The sequence below is a fragment of the Hibiscus syriacus genome, unplaced genomic scaffold, assembly GCF_006381635.1.
Source record: "Hibiscus syriacus cultivar Baekdansim isolate YM2019G1 unplaced genomic scaffold, ASM638163v2 tig00110223_pilon, whole genome shotgun sequence".
Taxonomy (NCBI): Eukaryota; Viridiplantae; Streptophyta; class Magnoliopsida; order Malvales; family Malvaceae; genus Hibiscus; species Hibiscus syriacus.
In genome coordinates, this window is record NW_024062636.1 from 2,429,284 (window position 1) to 2,447,220 (window position 17,937).

Genomic DNA, 17,937 nt, shown 5'->3' on the forward strand with positions numbered 1-17,937 from the left:
GCTGATGCCAAAAATTTGTCTGCAACTGAAGTTTTGAAGCCATGCTGACCTCGGAACCAAGTTAGGTCCATCGCATCAGCAGCATCTTGATCATTATTTAAATGATTTTTTTTCTATCGACCATCATCGAACTGCGAGCTTTAAGATAGTAATTTTAATGTAAAATCATGATGTATGATTGATGCTTTCCTGTTATTGGATGCTTAGAGGCCCAAAGAAGGCTGCTCTTAATTTGTCATTTCTGCATGCTTGTGTGTTCTTAGTTCTGGAAGAAACAGCAAATGAAACGAACATGCACGACAGTGAATACCGTATTATTACCATGTTTAATCATGTAGCTAATCTAAAGGATATGAAAACAACACGAACTTCAATTTGTTTACAGTAAAGAAGACAGGAACTTGAAATTCAAATTATCATTTCTTGTCATCCTTCTTTTCATCTTTTTTGTCGTCCTCCTTTTCTTCTTTAGCAGGTCCCACGGTGACAATTTCCACTTTCCCTATTTTCTTGAGTTTTTTGGCAATGGAAACCGTGTCCATCTCTCCTATGACCGTCAGCTTCTGCTCCTTCACATCCGCCGCTATCGAATCAACGCCTGTTCATCAAAATCCCACGTCAGAAACTTGATGTTTCACCAAACAAAATTAGAGAGAGAAAAAAAACGTCTCTTGATCGAGTATGTATCATACCATATATGTCGGAAACAGCTTCTATAGCTTTCTTCTTTGTCTTTTCGTCATTCATGGTCATGATTTTCACCACCACCTTCTGCAATTCAAGACTAAAATGTTACTATATAAATATTTCCGATGGGAAAATACAGGAAAGCGAAATCAAAGTACCCGTGCCGCCATTCGAGCAAGACATAACCAAGTTACAGATCAATGAAATATCAGACTTTAAAGAGAGGAAGGGACGTCAAGGATGCTGCATATTTATAGATATGCACAACTGCTGTAACAATGGCTTGCATCAGCCACTATGAACAATGACTCGACCTTTTTATATTAGGGGGAAAAAAAGAATATGGATCCTGTTCCTGCATTGAAAGCATCAACTCTTTCAAGCACTTTCAGGATCAAAATGAAATTATAAATTTACAGAAATTATTTTATAATTTGACTATTTCTTGAGGGACTAATAGATAATTTGTGATCTGACCGACACTCAATGGAGCCCTCTGACATATGAATCATAGAACGACATTTCACTACCAAGACAGCGAATATGTTGCTGTCTTTTACTGAGGCCAAATCTAATTTTTATAACTTTGGGAGTTTTCACAAGGAATCAAGGAGATGGATTAAGGAATTGCTATCGAATTAATCTGATTTAAAAATTAATTTTTGTTTATAATTCTATATTAAGAACTACTTTGTGGTTGGTTGACACCCAGCAGAAACTGCCTTTTTCTCGCCTTTTGTCTACCGGTTGCTGTCACCTTATTAAATTTTTTAGCCAACTTGGCCTCTCCTCTGTCCCTTGCTACCAAAACTTATTGTTACCAATGTTTGAGGAAATTGGGTATTTCCCACGTGAATGTAACTTCAATACCAAATTGTAACTAGGGTAAACTATATTAATGATCACTTATTTATTAAACTCTTTTACTTTAACTATCTATCTTTTAATTTTATCAATAAGACCACCTAACTATTTAATTGTATATAATCAAGTCAGTTACCATTAACATTAAATGGAGAAGGTGGCATGACAGTTAAAACATTTTGTATAATTACATATTCTGTTATTATTACTTGTATATTCTATTATTTTGGTTTTAATTTTAATTTAATATAATAAATTTTATCTTTTAATTAGATTGCTACGTATGTGAATCTTTGATTGAGGGAGAGCTATATTTATTTTGATGTGTTTAGTTTAATAAAATTATTTTTCTTCTATCATATGATGACGTGTGTCATTAGTATAGTTTACCCTCTAAAGTATTCTGCAAATCGATTATTTTTTTCAATATCACGATGGAATGATAATTTTAGTGTTACAACCTAACGAAAATTTAATTAAAGAATCTCTCAAACTATTACAAACAAAGCACGAGAGTCTTTCAATAGGAAAAAAAAAGCAAGGGAGAATGTTTAGGGAAAAAATATAACATTTCTTTTAATATCCTGAGGTGATAATAAAATAATATATATTTAAAAAATTTATTAATCAACCGATAATATACCTTGTAAATTGTAAATCATAATTGCTCAAATTTAAATATTCTAATAACATTTTTTATCATCAAATTCATTTAATAAGTAGAATTAAATATTTTTTTCAAATGCTTTATATTTTATTATTATCAAATTGAAACTATTCAACAAATTACTTATTTTTTGAATAGCAAAGGTTAAATTTCACTATTATTATTTATATTATACATAAATTATAAATTTAATCCATATTTTTTTGATGTGATCATATTTAGTCATTGTACTTTTTAAATTTTGAAATTTCAATCAGTCATGATCAAAATAATGACGAAACTTATTAAATTAAAATCTACCATTAGTCTCTATATTATATATTAGTTGTAGTTTCAGTTTTAATGATCTAATTTGATAATTTTAAGTTAAGAAATTTAATTATATTATTTTTGTATTATTTAAATTATGATTTAAATTTTAAAATTTAAAAAATATAATAACTTCTTTTTAATAGTAAAAGATATAATAACTAAATTTTATCAAATTAGAATATATATATATATATATATATATTAAATTAATAATTTATACATAATATAAATAGGAACCTTTGAACATCCCAATGGGGAAGTTATGCCTCGTTTCATAATGAGCCCAAAGTACTATCAACTCGTACAGTTTCTATGTGAGATTTACTAAAAGAAAGATCTTATTTACAGGACATTACACCTGAATCCAAACCAATATTTGATTACAAACAAAGCCGAAACTCAACAACCCAAATGATTATGGCATAATAGTATTTGAGGCATAAAAATTAGGTATAATGACAAAACTAAGCTTTAACGTTTGTATAAATGATCATTTTATTTTTTATTTCTTTTAGAGTATTTTAGTTTTTGATATTTTAATTTTTATTAGAAAAAACGTATGTTAAATGAAAATCATTAGTTGATTGACAGTAAATACATGTAATTGACGTGATATTTTTATAAATGCTTAATTAGTAATGTGGTATGTCGTAACATCAATTAAACACATGTAAAAATATCATATCAATAATTTATGTTGACTGTTAGATAATGTTACATCATCATATGTTGACTATTAATCAATTAAAAATTTTCATCCAATAGAGATTATTTCAACTAAAAATTAAAATATTAAAATTAAAATATTCTAAAAATAAAAAATAAAGTGACCATTTATGTAATATTAAAAACTATTTTTATAAACTATGAAAACAAATAAATGTGATTTTTAAAATCTGGAGAGTAATGTAGAAGGTTGACAATTTAGTACATAGAAATTCTTGTGGTCCCTACTCTCCTCCAATTACTCCGAGGCGTCGGCCACTTGCTCGTTGATGACCATTCAAACACCTCCACTACTAGAGTCTAGAACAAAGCATTGCGTTTAATGGAGAGATCCATGAATTTTATATCTCAAGCTCTCGATTAATAATTATCCACTGCACTGCTCCTTTGTCCTCTAGCTAAACCACACTTATCTTTACCAAACTTCACTTGGAACTTGTTTACTACCCTTCCTCTCTACCTTCTTGATCCTCTCTGCCTTCGTCATCAAGAAATCACTTCACTGAACTTCATCGATCGGCAGCATATCGAGATTCCATGTTGCGGGGATCTGGACTGGCTAGACAGTTCTTTGAGAAACCACCATGGCGGCCTCCACTGAAAAGGAAAACTCCAACTACCGCAGCTCTTCTTGTCTTGTCTGTTGTACTCATGACTGCCTTAATTACATATTCTTCATGGATTGACACTGTAAGTATTAAGTACTAAATCTTGCTCTTGCTTCATGCCAGATTCTGCAATTTTTAGAGGTTTTTGTTTTTGTTTTTATTTTTGCAGTCGGTGGTTTTTATTGAGAATTCAAATGACAAAAACAATACCATGGTAGTATCTAAGAAACCAAAAACTCCCGTTCCCATACAGAGAATTGAAATCCCACTCAACTGTACCGCCAGTAAAAATCAGACACAAACCTGTCCAACGGATTATCCCAAGACATTCCAAACACAAGACATTGATCCTTCATTAAACCCTGTTTGTCCCGATTATTTTAGATGGATCCACGAAGATTTACGTCCCTGGAAAACCTCGGGGATCACCAGGGACACGGTGGAAAGAGCTAAAGGATCAGCGACGTTTCACCTCGTAATCAAAGGGAGCAAAGTCTACGTTAAAAACTACAGACCGGCCATTCAAACAAGAGATGTTTTCACCATCTGGGGCATTCAACAACTCCTCAGGAAATACCCCGGCGGATTACCGGACCTGGAAATCATGTTCGACACCGAAGACCGACCGGCGATCAGATCAAGGGACTACAGAGGACCGAATGCAACAGCCCCACCACCGTTGTTTCGCTACTGCGGAGACAAAAAAACTTTGGATATAGTCTTCCCTGATTGGTCCTTCTGGGGATGGTAAAGCTTTCATTTTTACAGATTTACAACACTTTTTGTTGACATCTGCATGGTATAATACACACTTGTCAGCTCTAAATGTGAAACAAATGCCAAATGTAATTAATGGCCTGCTGCATGCTGCTAAAGGGTCCCTTGTTCACTGACAAGTGGTCTATCATTTTTCTGCATGTGATAGCACTGTGATACCTAATTATATTCTTCATGTTTATCCTCCAGGGCGGAAATAAACATAAAACCATGGGAGAGCATACTGAAAGATGTTAAACATGGAAATAATAAGATCAAATGGACAGATAGGGAACCCTATGCCTACTGGAAGGGGAATCCATTTGTGGATGTAAATAGGCAGGACCTTCTTAAATGCAATGTCACTGATCAACAAGACTGGAATGCTCGCTTGTTCATCCAGGTGGAAATCAAAATGAGAATTCTGGGAATAAAACCCTTTGATCTTTTTGTTAAAACAATTCTGGAATTAACAGCCCTGGTTTGCAGGACTGGATCCTTGAAGGCCAACAAGGTTTTAAACAATCCAACGTTGCCGATCAATGCACGTATAGGTAAATATTTTGGCTCTCCTACAGCGTTTTTAATTTTTTTTTTCTGTTGTTTAGAAAATTCATGTTTTCTTTTTTGCAGGTACAAGATATACATTGAAGGATATGCATGGTCTGTTAGCGAGAAATACATTCTGGCCTGTGATTCAGTCACATTGATGGTACAACCTCAGTTCTATGATTTCTTCATGAGAAGCATGCAACCCGTAGACCATTATTGGCCTGTAAGAAATGATGACAAATGCAGATCACTTAAGTTTGCCGTGGATTGGGGCAACAATCACAAAAAGAAGGTATCAATTGTCTTTAATTTTTTAAATTAGGTAAACTACTCTATATATCACTAAATTTTAGGTTTATATTGATTCTTTCACTGAACCTTAAAAAGATTCAATTTTAACTTTTAAAATATTAAATCATTAACTTATTAACAGTCGAATGATTTGGTAATTTGGTGCTGATTTGATTTAGATTTTGTGGTTACCTACTAACCTTAGCAATCAACGAAGTAATCTTACCGTCTTCTGCCACCTTTTCGATTTAGATTTTTCTCTCTACAAAACTGTCAGAATTAAACACAAAATAAATCACTATTTTTTGTTAGATTTGTGGACTTTTTTCAATTTTAGGGGTTTCAGATATTTGTTTGAAAATTTCACCTATGAGATTTTTTTTTCTTTGAGAAAATAAACAACATATATTAAAATTAGTTTCGTCATATAGACGTCGAAAGAAATTGAAGTATTAGAAAATCAAACCTTCAAATAGATTTTTTGTCGAACTTTAAATGAAATGTCAATATAAAGAGAAAGAAAGTTTGAAATGCAAACTTTTCAGTTTCGATTTGTTAAGAGAGATTTGACAATTGTTTGTATGACCAAAATAATACGTAAATTAAAGTTTAGTGTCTAATAATAAAGTATTTTAGAGTTTAATGATAAAATCAATACACAAAATGAAGTTCACAAGAAAAAATGTTATGACATGACCTTGTTAACGATTTAACGGTTGCTTATAGTAAAAATCAAAGTTTAGTGTTAAAATTGAAACGTTTTAAAGTTTAATGATAAAATCGATATGAATCCTAAAATTTAGTGACATTTGAATTAATTTACCCTCCAAATTATTTAATGTTGGTATTCGGCAAGGCGTTTGTCAAACCTGATACAAAATATTAATGTATTTGGCAGGCACAAGAAATTGGAAAAGCAGCCAGTAGCTTTATGCAGGAGCAGCTAAAAATGGACTACGTTTATGATTATATGTTTCATTTGTTAAATGAGTATGCCAAGTTATTGAAATTTGAGCCGATAATACCCCAAGGTGCCACGGAGTTGTGCTCGGAGGTAATTGCCTGTCATGCCGAAGGGCTACAAGGCCGAAAGAAGAAATTCATGATGGAATCATTGGTGAAAGGTCCTTCCATCACGAATCCATGCACCTTGCCTCCTCCTTATGACCCTCGAGCTCTTGCAGCGTTTCTTAGAAGAAAAAACAACTCAATATTGCAAGTGAAAAAATGGGAGACAGGTTATTGGGAAAGTCTCAACAAGCAATAGTTGATGCCTGAATTGTTGTTTTCCTTCTTCATACTAAATCTAGACAACTCCTCTTTCCGGCGAGACGGTGAGAAGGCTAATCGATCAAGTCAACTTGGCTCTAGTGCATAGAGCCAGTCGACTGCAGTTTGATTGTTCTTCACCAGTTTCAAGGAAGGGGACTCTTCAGAGGGTTATGTAAAATTGAGAACTCTAGGACTAAAAATTGCAGACAAAGCAATTGGATTTCATATAAGCATTTAGAGGTCAAAGCTCAAGTTAAAGGGGAAAATAAATGGTTTCCAAAAGAGTAGCAATAAAAATGTAACCTTCATTTTCGATATGAATCCCACAGCACTTGAAGATCTAGATTACCTCCTGAAAGTATAATTCCTATTTGGTTGCAGTCCTTCCATGCAGGGTTGCTCCTGAAGCTATCAGATAAGACAGCTGCAAGGCCTATGGCTCCACTTGGTTCAACTGCAACTTTAAGAATCTCATAGCAGAGTCTCATTGCATCGATGATTTCCGTATCATCCACTGTTATTATGTCATCAACAAGATCACGTACTACAGGCCTAATCAATCAAATGGCATAGAATGAGACATATTGAATATATTCTTCACTCATCAATAAGACACCATTGATATGCATTTACCAGGTGAGTTCACCAAGGAAAGCTCTCAGGCCATCAGCAACCGTGTTTGTTTCCGGTAATGTTACGATGGTACCGGCGGCTTTTGATTGAGCTGCATCATTTGCTCCCTTTGGTTCAGCAGCCAAAATCCGAATGGCCGGATTGATAGATTTGGCAGCCAATGCCACTCCTGATATCAAGCCACCTCCTGCAAATTCCCGAAAATAAACGACAGGAGGTGATGATCATGCAGGACTAATAACCATAAACATGAAACAGAGAGAAAAAAAGAAAGAAAAAGGCTGCAACACAAACCACTTATGGGAACAATTATAGCGTCTATATGAGGGGCTTGCTCTAAAAGCTCCAGTGATATGGTACCTTGCCCACTGAAAAACATTTCCTATCATTTAATTCACCAATAAAACATTAAACCATAGCATTCAGAGCTTAGAAATTTTCAATGTACCACCTTATAATCCTCCCATCATTATATGGATGTATAAGAGCAGCTCCAGTTTCTTGCAACACTTTGGTTGCAGTTTCCTCCCTTGACTGCACCCTTGCCTCACTCCATATAACCCGACCACCATAACGCAAAACGTTCTGAACTTTACATTGAGGTGCATTTTTCGGAATGACTACGTACGCAGTGATCCCGCGTAACTTTGCAGCCAACGCCAATGCTGCAGCATGGTTACCGCTAATTTCGAAGAATGCGATCAGGTCAAATCCAATCAAATAGAAAGGGAAATGAAACACATGAAGATTACTGATGAAGGGCAATATATCAGACTTTTGAAGTAAACCTGCTATGAGTTACAACTCCCTTAGCAGCCTGCTGGTCATCAAGTGAAAATATAGCATTGCAAGCACCTCTGAACTTGAATGCTCCCCTGTCAAGATAACATATAGGAGAGTCTTAAATTGATAAAAAATTAAGATCAAAACATGAAAACAAATGATTCCATGTACCATAAACTACTAGTTTCTTACCCCTTTTGGAAACATTCACATTTAAAGAACAGCTTCCTACCAGAAATGGCATCAAGAGACTCCGAGGTCATAACTGGAGTTTTGTGTACGAAAGAACTGATACGTGCACGTGCTTCTTTGATAGAGGAGAGATCAGCAGCGTACTTCTCCTTGTTTACTTCCATCTTCTTTAATGCTCTGATTTGAACACTGCAATTCAAAAATTGGGTGAAGCAGAACCAAATCAAACAATTTCAGAAGCTATAGTCTGGCTAAAGCAACTTCCAATTAACGAATTTAACTGCAGATACAGAGGTCTCATTGTCAACTAACCAGACTAAAAGGACGCGAATTTATTGATGTAAACACTTCGATAATAGTGATTGTAAGTAATGAAAGGAAAGGTGGGAAATGAATCAAAAAGCACCAAAAAGGAAGATAAAGATCAAACTTTTAACGACTTACAAGATATAACTTTGACTTCCTTTCCTAACTGGTGAGGGTTCCAAACTCCGAAAGCTGAAACGAGGACGCCAATGAGATTAGGGGAGACTATCAATGTAATAGCTAGGGTCAATACGACGACGCTTTCGATGAACCCTATGTTTTTTACCTCGTGAAGGAAATTTAAATGGATAAAGCCAAAATGCCGACTTGCTATTCGTAGTCAATCTCGAGGTGGAGAGAGGCGTAAACGAAGGCGAAAAAAATGAAGCTCAAAGTATACGCAGATCGAATGTCTCAGCCGTCTCGTGCTGTCATCATCTTCTGCAAGTAAATTTCAATTCTTTTAGTTGTTTTCACCTATTATCTGGGTTTTTCTCTATTCTTTTAAATGTTCTTTTTTTTTGGGGGGGGGAAGGGTGAATGGTATAGACTATGAGGAGATCAAAGTACTTATCTCAAAGGGCCAGCATTTAACTTCTGAATTCGCAGGTATTCTTTCATTCTTGATTAATATACCCTTCAAATTATAGTCAATTAAATTAGTGTTATCAAATTATTTTCTGAATTACACTTTTATAGGAAAGTAGATATCACGTGTTAAAATTTTAACCCTATGGCTCTGTTGCAGAAATAAATCCCATGAAACGGCTGCCAGCAATCGTTGATGGAGGATTTAAGTTGTTTGAGAGGTATTTGAAGAGTATTTCACTTACCCGCTTGCCTTTTCCCCATCATTTCAGATGTTTCCTACAAATTTGCTTTATATGTATATATATATATATATATATATATATATTGCAGCCATGCCATTCTGATCTATCTTGCTTGTGTATTTCCTGGAGTTGCGGACCATTGGTAAGTAAAGTTGCTTTCTCTTTCGTCTTACATTCTATGTTACATAATGTTTTGGACGATATAGGAGGGTACGAACATGGATAGTGTCTGTTGATATTGAATTTCTTTGGTGCTTCTTTGATGGAGTTCGTTGCCCAGTTTCTGTATACGATTATAAATATTTACAGTGCTACATTACTAATTTCACATGGATAGCTAAATAACTTAAGTGGTATGTTCATGGCTTGTGTTATATGGTGTTAATGCTGGAAGGATCTTATGAGATGACCAACTTACATACTGGTATCTATCTGATTTACTTTTTTACTCAAACTTGTGCTGTTTTGATGAAAGGATTATCGGTATATTTTGGCACATTTTACATTCAGTTTGAATCTGCAACTTAATTGCTAACAAATTTGCTTGTCCATGTTTTAAGGTATCCAGCTGATGTTGCCAAGAGAAGTAGGATACATTCGGTGTTGGATTGGCATCACTCCAACTTACGTCGTGGTGCAGGTGTATAATTAACCCTGAAAAGAATCAAAATGTTTAAAAGATTGGTGAATTGTTATTGATGGTGTAGAATCATATTTCTAGCGGTCTTGTTTTATGACATTTCGTTAACCCTTCTGGGTCAATGCGATTACAGTGTCAGCATTTTCTCTTGGTAGGCTTCCTTAATTACTATAGTATAGTATCAGAGATGCTAAATTTTCTTCTATTCTTTCTTTTGGCACCTCTCACATTACTAAATGATTGTGCTTGGCTTTTTATTTAAACTCGAATTCGCTTTAACTGTGGTTTTGTCACCTCCATCACGTATGCTTGTCTATCCGGTTATTCATATAAATGTTCCCTTCCTTGGGTTAGATATGGCTTTTGAACTCGATGATTGTGTTTTCAGACACATATGTTTCCAATGCTACAATAGCCCATGTAGCTGGCCGTCCATTGACTCCCCAAGCAGCTGCTGAAACTGAGACACTTCTGTTGTCGTCCCTTTCAAAGTTAGAGTCCTTTTGGCTCAAGGATGATGGGTGTTTTTTGCTAGGTGGAAACCAGCCATCCATAGCAGATCTTAGCCTCGTCTGTGAAATAATGGAACTTGAGGTACATTTACTTGATGTTTTTGTTCACATTTCGATTCTATGATATAGGTTCAGGTTCGCCCCCCATGGATTACGTCTTTCCTTTACGACGGTCCTGCACAACCTCTCATCACTGTAATCAGCTCAACTACAGGAGCAACTGAGTCTTTCTCCAGTACATTTGATTGTTTCTTGGATCTTCCATGCACCTTTTAGGGCCATATCCTTTTTAAGCATCATAAAATATGTTCCATTGAGTAGCCTCGGTGGTAAAAGGAGATGTTCTCCTTAAAAGACTTGGGTTCAAGCAGTTGTGTCTGCATGATGTGTGTATTATTTGGAAAGACGTTGAAATTTGATAGAGTTTGTTGGATGTAGGTTTTGGATGAGAAGGATCGTGCTAGGTTATTGGGTCCACACAAGAAAGTCCTGCAGTGGATCGAGAGTACAAGAAATGCTACAAATCCTCACTTTGATGAAGTGCATCAAGTCCTCATGAAAGTCAAAGAAAGACTACAATATCAGCGGTTGAAGGCAGCAAAAAGTGAAGGTGGATCTGACATGAAGAAGCCATTGCTTTCAAGAATGTGAGTGAAAATGCAAAAAGCAAAAAGCAATTATTAGCTTGTTTAAATGCCAGACATGTTTTATAATGTGAATCCTGTGGTAGATTTATGTCAAATGATTGGTCGTTGGTTCATGAAACCATAACTTAAACCTTTCGAGATCGTGTGGTTCTTCAAAAAATTTGAATCATTAAACAGTTCGTCAATTGGATGGAGTCATCATCGGTCATTTTTTACTAGCTATGATTGACTACTCATGAATCAAGTATGTATCTAACACTATTAGGAAGGTCGGGTGCGAGAATGGGTTGTGTAAAAAGTTACATGGGAGGTTAGCAAAAAAGATAAAAAAAAATGCATAAAAAGTAACAAATGTGTCAAAATATGCTGAATTGAAGATAGAAAGATATTCAGGGTTTATTAGAGAATTTTATTAGAATCAAAATTTAACAAATTATAAATCAAAAGGGCCATAATTTATTTAAACCTACGAGTTAGGACTAAATAGGAATCAATTAGAAGTCTAAGGACCATATTTTTTTAAACCTACAAATTATGGCTGAAGTTTAATTAAGAAACTAAGCCAAATTTGTTAATTCATTTTAAATTAAGGACCGAATTGAGGGGAAATTAAAGTTCTAGGACATAGCTGAAAATAATCAAAACTGTAAGGCTTATTTACTAATCAAAATTATGCATCCAATTAGAATGAATCAAAACATAAGGGCTTAATTAGGCAGACCAAAATTAATGTCTGCACCATTAATAGCTTAAACGTCCATCGGGAGATTAGATTGCTTTACAAGATCAAACAGTGCTGTTATTAGGGATTAAAAAGTTGGCCGACATGCAAAATTGACTTTACCATTAATAGCTTAAACGTCCATCGGGAGACTAGAAAGCTTTACAGATCAAACAGTGTTGTTATTAGGGATTAAAAAGTTGACCGATATGCAAAAATGACTTAAAACGATTTGAGTTAAAATTATTTATGATTTGAGGTGGTGTGATCCAAAATCGATTCGAGTCTCCTCGCGTTCTGGTCATTGAATCTCATCAGATCCAATGGTGGAGGCTCCCGGCGGCACTAGGTCTTTTAACATAAAACCCATTGGATTTAGGTTTTTTAGTGATATATGGCTTGCAACTGGTTTAGGCCTGCTCTGATTCAGGTCTCTATTTGGATGTTGTAAATTGCTTTGGGCCTGTAAAATAAACATTTAATTAGTATCTTATTTAATATTCGTTGTTTAGATATACATATATATTTACCATTACTTATTTATTTATATGCTTGATATAACATAATATATATAATATATGGACATACACCCCGATAATAGTATAACCTAATAATTCCTACTTGATTGAAAATATTTAACTAATAACATATAGTTAATGTTAATGGTGATAATAATTAATAACTAACCCCATATAAGCAAACCTAATAATATTTATATACACAAACAAAAACTCGAATGAAATCCCCGGATAGAAATGAGTATCTACAACCGTCAAACCCTAAAAACTTAGTTTTCTCTCGCTGGTGTGCCGTTTATCTCTCTTTTTTTTATCTTTGTTGATCAACTACGAAACTAACTTTAATGTTAGTTGTCGACCGCCGATATTCTTTATTATCTTTTTTTATCATATCTTTATTTTTTTTGTTTTTAATTTTCAATAAGTATGCATGTGTTGCACGTTTTCATCTGTCGACTTTTTTATGTTTTTTGGCTTGTTTTTCGGTTCTTTCATTTTTTTTTCATTTATCATTTTTCAAAGGGTTGATTTGACATCGTCACAATTGATCAAGATGAACTTATCTGGTATCTTATTGATCTTCCCTGATTTGGACCATCGGATTGGATTTGGATATCCAATTTGTGTTCATGAATAGCTTTTCACGTCATTCAAGTATGATTTGCAGTTTGTCGGTGGTCTTTTAATAGTTTGATCTCCTTTTGTAGTTCGTTTGTCGATACAATCAGATCTATTTGTATCTATCTTTGTTCGAGTTTATTGGTTATATTTAATCTTTCATTATATGATCTTTATGTGATCTTAAGTTGCTAGTTTTGTTTCAAAGATTATAGAATATTTTCCTAATTATTTGATTAATTTACGATTGTGATCGTAAATCTTCATTATAATTTGAGATATTTCTTATTTTGAATAAAATTAATTACTTTTATAAAAAATATTTTTTAAATATAAAAGTCTATATGCATTTCTTTTTTAACCCATTAAATAAGACCCAATGATAAATAATAAAAACCCATTTTATAATACATTATATTTGTTTAAAAAACTAGTTGCAAAGCTTGTTTTTACTGGCCATTGCATTAGATTGATGGGTCCCCTCTTTTTTTGACTTTTGTTTTGGGAAGATGTACACATTAAAATGGCTCAATCGTTTTAAGTTGTCATGTGACTAATTTTAATTAAATAAAATACAATTTATATGAACCATTGATTAAGCTTTAATATATATATATATGTCGTTAAATTTATTTAAATTACAATTTGTAATTTTATGTTTGTTCAATTTAATTTAAAGTTATATTATAACATACAAAATCTGGTAACTTTTTTGTTCTTCTACTTTTGAAATGAATACAACTCAATTTATTTTTATATTAATTTTAGCTTCAAATTTTACAAGTATTTTGATTTGATCACGACTTGTTGGTTAATTTATTTAAATTTATATTTTTATATTTGTTTAATTTAGTCGTTAAAATTATATTTGTATCTGAAATTGACACATATTTATTTATATTTTTTTAATTTACTTCAACCTATAAGTCACATAATAAACTTCATTTCAAACTCTATAAATTATATCATAATCTCTAAACCCTATAAACCTTTGTTCACGAACTTTTCAAATGGATGCAATTTAGTCGATTTTTATATTAATTTTAACTTTATATTTTATAATTATTTCGATTTGATTCCTGATCCATGCGTATTGTTTAATTTATTTAAATTTTTGTTGTAATTTAATGTTTGTTCAATTTAGTCCTTAAAATTATATTTTTATATGAAATTGATCCATAATTATTTATATTTTTTGTAATTTACTCCAAATCATATATAATTACAAATTACAATTCGACGTTCATGAAAGCGAAAAATAATTAACTCAAAATGACTTGACCTTAAGTCAATCTGTACCCGATAAGATTCGACTTGAATTTTGTTTGTCAATGATTTGACCCGATATGAACGAAATTCGACCTGAAATCCATCCAAACCTGAATTAATTTGATATTTAACTGATTTAAACATGAATGATTTTGACCTGAACTGACATCAATCAAAACTGAAATTAACTCGCCATAAATCTAAACTGAATCTAATTTCAAAACCTAAAAATGAACCGAATTGATTTAACTCAAACCTGACTTAGATCTAAGTTGAAGCATTAAACTGGCCTGACATAAGATATAGTCAATATTTGACTTGATTTAAAAAAAATCCGACTAAAACCTTACAAGATTTCATCTCTAAGTGTTATTATCCACACATATCTTCTTCCAATCGAAAATCTCTTTGGAAAGCTACAGAAAGTCGCTAAATTGGCTCCATTGGACCATTACGATACAAGAAATGCCGACCCATAATTACCTCAACGTCGACAAATGGCCTTGATTAATCAGACGTGTAAGGAGCTGAAAACTCCACGTGTAAATACCATCTCCACGATCCTACAAGCGTCACCCAGATTTTTCACGAGGCTCCAAAAGGTTCCACAGTTTTACTTGAAATATGCTTTCTCGAAGATATCTAAGCACAATTGCCGCTTCTGCTTCTCTTCTTTTGGGAAAGCGTTTCTCACCCACTGCCAAGCAAACCCTTTTGATTCTTCCTCAGGTTTCGCCAGTTTATCGGGTCTCTCGGTCAATCCAAACAGAGCTTCTCAGGTCTCTCGCTGGTTGTTTGAGATTTGATCATACCATGGCTGCTCAATCCTCCAAGGGATCAATTCATGACTTCACTGTTAAGGTCGGTTTGGGTATAATTTTTTTTCTCCGTACACAAAATCAATTTAACTTCGAATTTAATTTGTCTTTGAATTGTATTGGTTCTTCAGGATGCAAGAGGAAATGACGTTGATTTAAGCATTTACAAGGGCAAGGTCCTCTTGATTGTCAATGTTGCATCACAATGGTACCTCTATATAACAAAGTAGACATTTTTAAGGCTAAACTGTTCGTAAACTAGGATTCATTGGATTAAATATGTAGATGCTAGCCTTTTTTTTACCTTATCTTCTAGATATTCATAGATTTTAATCTGCTGCTTAAATGTTGAAACAGTGGCTTAACCAACTCCAACTACACTGAGCTCAGTCAATTGTATGAGAAATACAAAGATCAAGGTTTGTTTTAGCATCTTTTTAGCTCCATTTTTGTGGATTGTACAGTGACTTAAGTTGTATTCATTGTTCTTTCAGGTTTTGAGATTCTGGCATTTCCGTGTAACCAGTTTGGAGGTCAAGAGCCAGGGAACAATGAACAGATCTTGGAGTTTGCTTGCACTCGCTTTAAAGCTGAATACCCCATATTTGATAAGGTATATCCTTTGGCTATATATGAATGATTTTGCTTATTGTAATTACATAATTAATGTTTCTGAACAACTTGAAACCAAATATGATTTGATCCGGTGAAAGGCACCGGCCACCTCCAGTGCGGTAGGGTTTCTACTCTGTGTATTGCTAGCTTATGGCAAGATAAGATCTATCTAGTGTTGGGAGTCAAAGATAAGTAAACAGTTCAAAAAAAGAATAAAGATGCATATAAACAAACTCCCCATTTGAGCTCTCAGAATAGGTCAAATACTCTTATAGTGTAGTTTTATCTCATAATTGAATCTTCATTGCTGAAAATAACCAGTCTTTCCCAGTCTGTAGAACACTTTATCCTGTTTGTCCCTGTGATAAGATGGTGTTTGATGTTGCGCGAGCCACATAATTGTAAAATCAATGGCATTTTCATTTATGATATCAGCTCTTCCCCTCATCTCAACTTGCCTTTATGCCTGTTTTCTACTCTTGATTGGAGTTGAGTATCATGGAAACCGACTTCATTGTCTTGTAATTTGATGTACAGGTCGATGTCAATGGTGAGAAGGCAGCTCCAATATACAAATTCTTGAAGTCCAGCAAAGGTGGACTCCTTGGGGACGATATCAAGTGGAACTTTTCCAAATTCCTGGTGGACAAGGAGGGACACATTGTTGATCGATATGCTCCCACCACTTCTCCTCTTAGCATCGAGGTAAATATCCATTTGTGCCATTCGTATTGCATTCATGGCATCACACCATTAAAATGATGAAGCTACTAATTGATTGCCTTTGATGTCTTTTGCAGAAGGATATAAAGAAACTGCTAGGTTGATGTCTTGGGGATTTCCTTCATCACCTCAGGCAAAGTAAATACTTCTATGAATAAAATCTAATCCATAATGTTTGTGTTCCATTTCTGTGTTCCATCTATTAAGATGGGTTAAACTGTATTAGATTTACTAGTTGAACCTTATGGATAAATAATACTATTTCATCATAAATATGAAATTTTAGTATTTTATTCTAGTTATATATATATATATATATATATCAATAACTAAGAAAATTTTAAAAAAATTTAATAGATATTATCGTGTAATTATTTTATACCATTCAAAAAAACATGTATAATATAAGGGAGTCTGTAGTGCCTCGAGTACCGATCTAGTAATTTTGTGTCAACCTAAGAATTTATTTAATAGATTTATTATACCATGAAGTTTCATTGGATCCAATTCGGGATCAATCGAATAAGAAATTAGCCTTACATGAAATGAAAAGGAGATTTTTAAGCTTGTGATAAAAAAGGTACTTAAAGTGTCAATTTTCCATTTAGGAAAGTTTTTTGTTGTTTTACGTGGGTACGATTTTTGTTGTTTAACGTAGGCTTATTTTAGGTAATATGAAGACTCTTTTTCTCATTTTTCTTCAACACTTCTCTACCTCTCATTTATTTCTTTTTCTTTTTTCTTCACCCAAGCACAGTTAAAGGCTTCTCCTTTTATCTTCTTCTTCACCCCTTTTATCTTCTTCTTCAACCCCCTTTTATCTTCTTCACCCATCCGAAAATCTAACGTGATATTCATGATCTTTGAATTATAAAACTCTAAAATGGGTTCATCATCTTCTTCAATGATGGTCGTGAACTCATTTTAGGTTTTGAGAGGGTTTAAGCTTCAAGAGCTTCCTTCCATAACTCCATTTGATTTTCATGTAGTTTAATTGTTTAACGTTTTGTGTTCTTTATTTTCATGTTGGAATCTTGTTATGGCTTTTAAGTGGTGGAAGAGTGGTATAAGAACCCCTGAAAACAATGAGAAAGTCAATTATTAAAGAATCTAGAAAGATATTTGGATAGCTAGGAGTTGAGGTAATACACTATAAATCTTTCTTACTACTTGTATGTAATCTACTCATATGTAATCTACTCAAGTAGTAATCTACATGAGTTTTTTGTTTGTATGGGGTGGAATAGCATGTGTGGGACTTAGGTGTTTGATTTGTTATAATGGACGTTCTAAGTGTTAAGTTGTTTGTTTGTATGGGGTGGAATAGCATGCGTGGGACTTAGGTGCTTGATTTGTTATAATGGAAGTGTTAAG

At 33.6% G+C, this 17,937-nt stretch overlaps 5 protein-coding genes across 8 annotated transcripts; 3 read left to right on the top strand and 2 right to left on the bottom strand.

The window, feature by feature from the left end:
* Positions 1-293: 293 nt before the first annotated feature.
* LOC120114395 (heavy metal-associated isoprenylated plant protein 39-like) lies at positions 294-954 on the bottom strand. Its single transcript, XM_039135336.1, has 3 exons — positions 846-954; positions 693-771; positions 294-598 (listed from the first exon to the last, which is right to left on the bottom strand). The coding sequence occupies exons 1-3, from the start codon at positions 855-857 to the stop codon at positions 417-419; spliced, it is 273 nt and encodes a 90-aa protein (XP_038991267.1). The 5' UTR covers positions 858-954; the 3' UTR covers positions 294-416.
* A 2,643-nt stretch (positions 955-3,597) lies between these two features.
* On the top strand, positions 3,598-6,742 carry LOC120114392 (O-glucosyltransferase rumi homolog). The gene is made up of 6 exons (XM_039135329.1): positions 3,598-3,946; positions 4,034-4,611; positions 4,831-5,023; positions 5,110-5,174; positions 5,254-5,464; positions 6,362-6,742. The coding sequence occupies exons 1-6, from the start codon at positions 3,794-3,796 to the stop codon at positions 6,728-6,730; spliced, it is 1,569 nt and encodes a 522-aa protein (XP_038991260.1). The 5' UTR covers positions 3,598-3,793; the 3' UTR covers positions 6,731-6,742.
* Positions 6,743-6,935: 193 nt separating this feature from the next.
* LOC120114393 (serine racemase-like) lies at positions 6,936-8,919 on the bottom strand. 3 transcript variants are annotated; one of them, XM_039135333.1, is made up of 7 exons: positions 8,798-8,919; positions 8,344-8,510; positions 8,157-8,243; positions 7,820-8,050; positions 7,663-7,736; positions 7,369-7,555; positions 6,936-7,287 (listed from the first exon to the last, which is right to left on the bottom strand). In XM_039135333.1, the coding sequence occupies exons 2-7, from the start codon at positions 8,505-8,507 to the stop codon at positions 7,041-7,043; spliced, it is 990 nt and encodes a 329-aa protein (XP_038991264.1). In that variant the 5' UTR covers positions 8,508-8,510; positions 8,798-8,919; the 3' UTR covers positions 6,936-7,040. The 3 variants fall into 3 exon arrangements, with proteins under 3 accessions (XP_038991264.1, XP_038991261.1, XP_038991262.1); XM_039135330.1 differs by having other exon boundaries at positions 8,344-8,532; positions 8,788-8,870; XM_039135331.1 differs by lacking the exon at positions 8,798-8,919 and adding an exon at positions 8,788-8,796 and having other exon boundaries at positions 8,344-8,520.
* LOC120114394 (glutathione S-transferase T1-like) lies at positions 8,909-11,466 on the top strand. Of its 2 annotated transcripts, XM_039135334.1 has the most exons (7): positions 8,909-9,096; positions 9,185-9,258; positions 9,398-9,458; positions 9,571-9,624; positions 10,043-10,122; positions 10,511-10,716; positions 11,073-11,466. In XM_039135334.1, exons 1-7 carry the CDS (start codon positions 9,032-9,034, stop codon positions 11,283-11,285), a joined length of 753 nt encoding a protein of 250 aa, XP_038991265.1. In that variant the 5' UTR covers positions 8,909-9,031; the 3' UTR covers positions 11,286-11,466. The 2 variants fall into 2 exon arrangements, with proteins under 2 accessions (XP_038991265.1, XP_038991266.1); XM_039135335.1 differs by lacking the exon at positions 9,571-9,624 and having other exon boundaries at positions 8,958-9,096.
* A 3,541-nt stretch (positions 11,467-15,007) lies between these two features.
* LOC120114396 (probable phospholipid hydroperoxide glutathione peroxidase) lies at positions 15,008-16,836 on the top strand. The gene is made up of 6 exons (XM_039135337.1): positions 15,008-15,268; positions 15,357-15,433; positions 15,583-15,644; positions 15,720-15,838; positions 16,378-16,545; positions 16,641-16,836. The coding sequence occupies exons 1-6, from the start codon at positions 15,032-15,034 to the stop codon at positions 16,665-16,667; spliced, it is 690 nt and encodes a 229-aa protein (XP_038991268.1). The 5' UTR covers positions 15,008-15,031; the 3' UTR covers positions 16,668-16,836.
* Positions 16,837-17,937: the final 1,101 nt, after the last annotated feature.

Excerpts from the sequence above, each read along its gene's own strand:
- LOC120114395 (XM_039135336.1), bottom strand. Across the intron at positions 599-692 it reads AGCTGTTTCCGACATATATG|GCGTTGATTCGATAGCGGCG; the intron begins GTATGATACATA and ends TTTGATGAACAG.
- LOC120114392 (XM_039135329.1), top strand. The coding sequence starts at position 3,794 with ATGTTGCGGGGATCTGGACTGGCTAGACAGTTCTTTGAGAAACCACCA. Across the intron at positions 3,947-4,033 it reads ATTCTTCATGGATTGACACT|TCGGTGGTTTTTATTGAGAA; the intron begins GTAAGTATTAAG and ends TTATTTTTGCAG. Across the intron at positions 5,465-6,361 it reads GCAACAATCACAAAAAGAAG|GCACAAGAAATTGGAAAAGC; the intron begins GTATCAATTGTC and ends TGTATTTGGCAG.
- LOC120114393 (XM_039135333.1), bottom strand. The coding sequence starts at position 8,507 with ATGGAAGTAAACAAGGAGAAGTACGCTGCTGATCTCTCCTCTATCAAA. Across the intron at positions 7,737-7,819 it reads AATGATGGGAGGATTATAAG|TGGGCAAGGTACCATATCAC; the intron begins GTGGTACATTGA and ends AATGTTTTTCAG. Across the intron at positions 7,288-7,368 it reads TTCCTTGGTGAACTCACCTG|GCCTGTAGTACGTGATCTTG; the intron begins GTAAATGCATAT and ends TTGATTGATTAG.
- LOC120114394 (XM_039135334.1), top strand. The coding sequence starts at position 9,032 with ATGAAGCTCAAAGTATACGCAGATCGAATGTCTCAGCCGTCTCGTGCT. Across the intron at positions 9,097-9,184 it reads GCTGTCATCATCTTCTGCAA|GGTGAATGGTATAGACTATG; the intron begins GTAAATTTCAAT and ends GGGGGGGGGAAG. Across the intron at positions 9,625-10,042 it reads CCTGGAGTTGCGGACCATTG|GTATCCAGCTGATGTTGCCA; the intron begins GTAAGTAAAGTT and ends CCATGTTTTAAG.
- LOC120114396 (XM_039135337.1), top strand. The coding sequence starts at position 15,032 with ATGCTTTCTCGAAGATATCTAAGCACAATTGCCGCTTCTGCTTCTCTT. Across the intron at positions 15,269-15,356 it reads TTCATGACTTCACTGTTAAG|GATGCAAGAGGAAATGACGT; the intron begins GTCGGTTTGGGT and ends TTGGTTCTTCAG. Across the intron at positions 15,645-15,719 it reads TGAGAAATACAAAGATCAAG|GTTTTGAGATTCTGGCATTT; the intron begins GTTTGTTTTAGC and ends TTGTTCTTTCAG.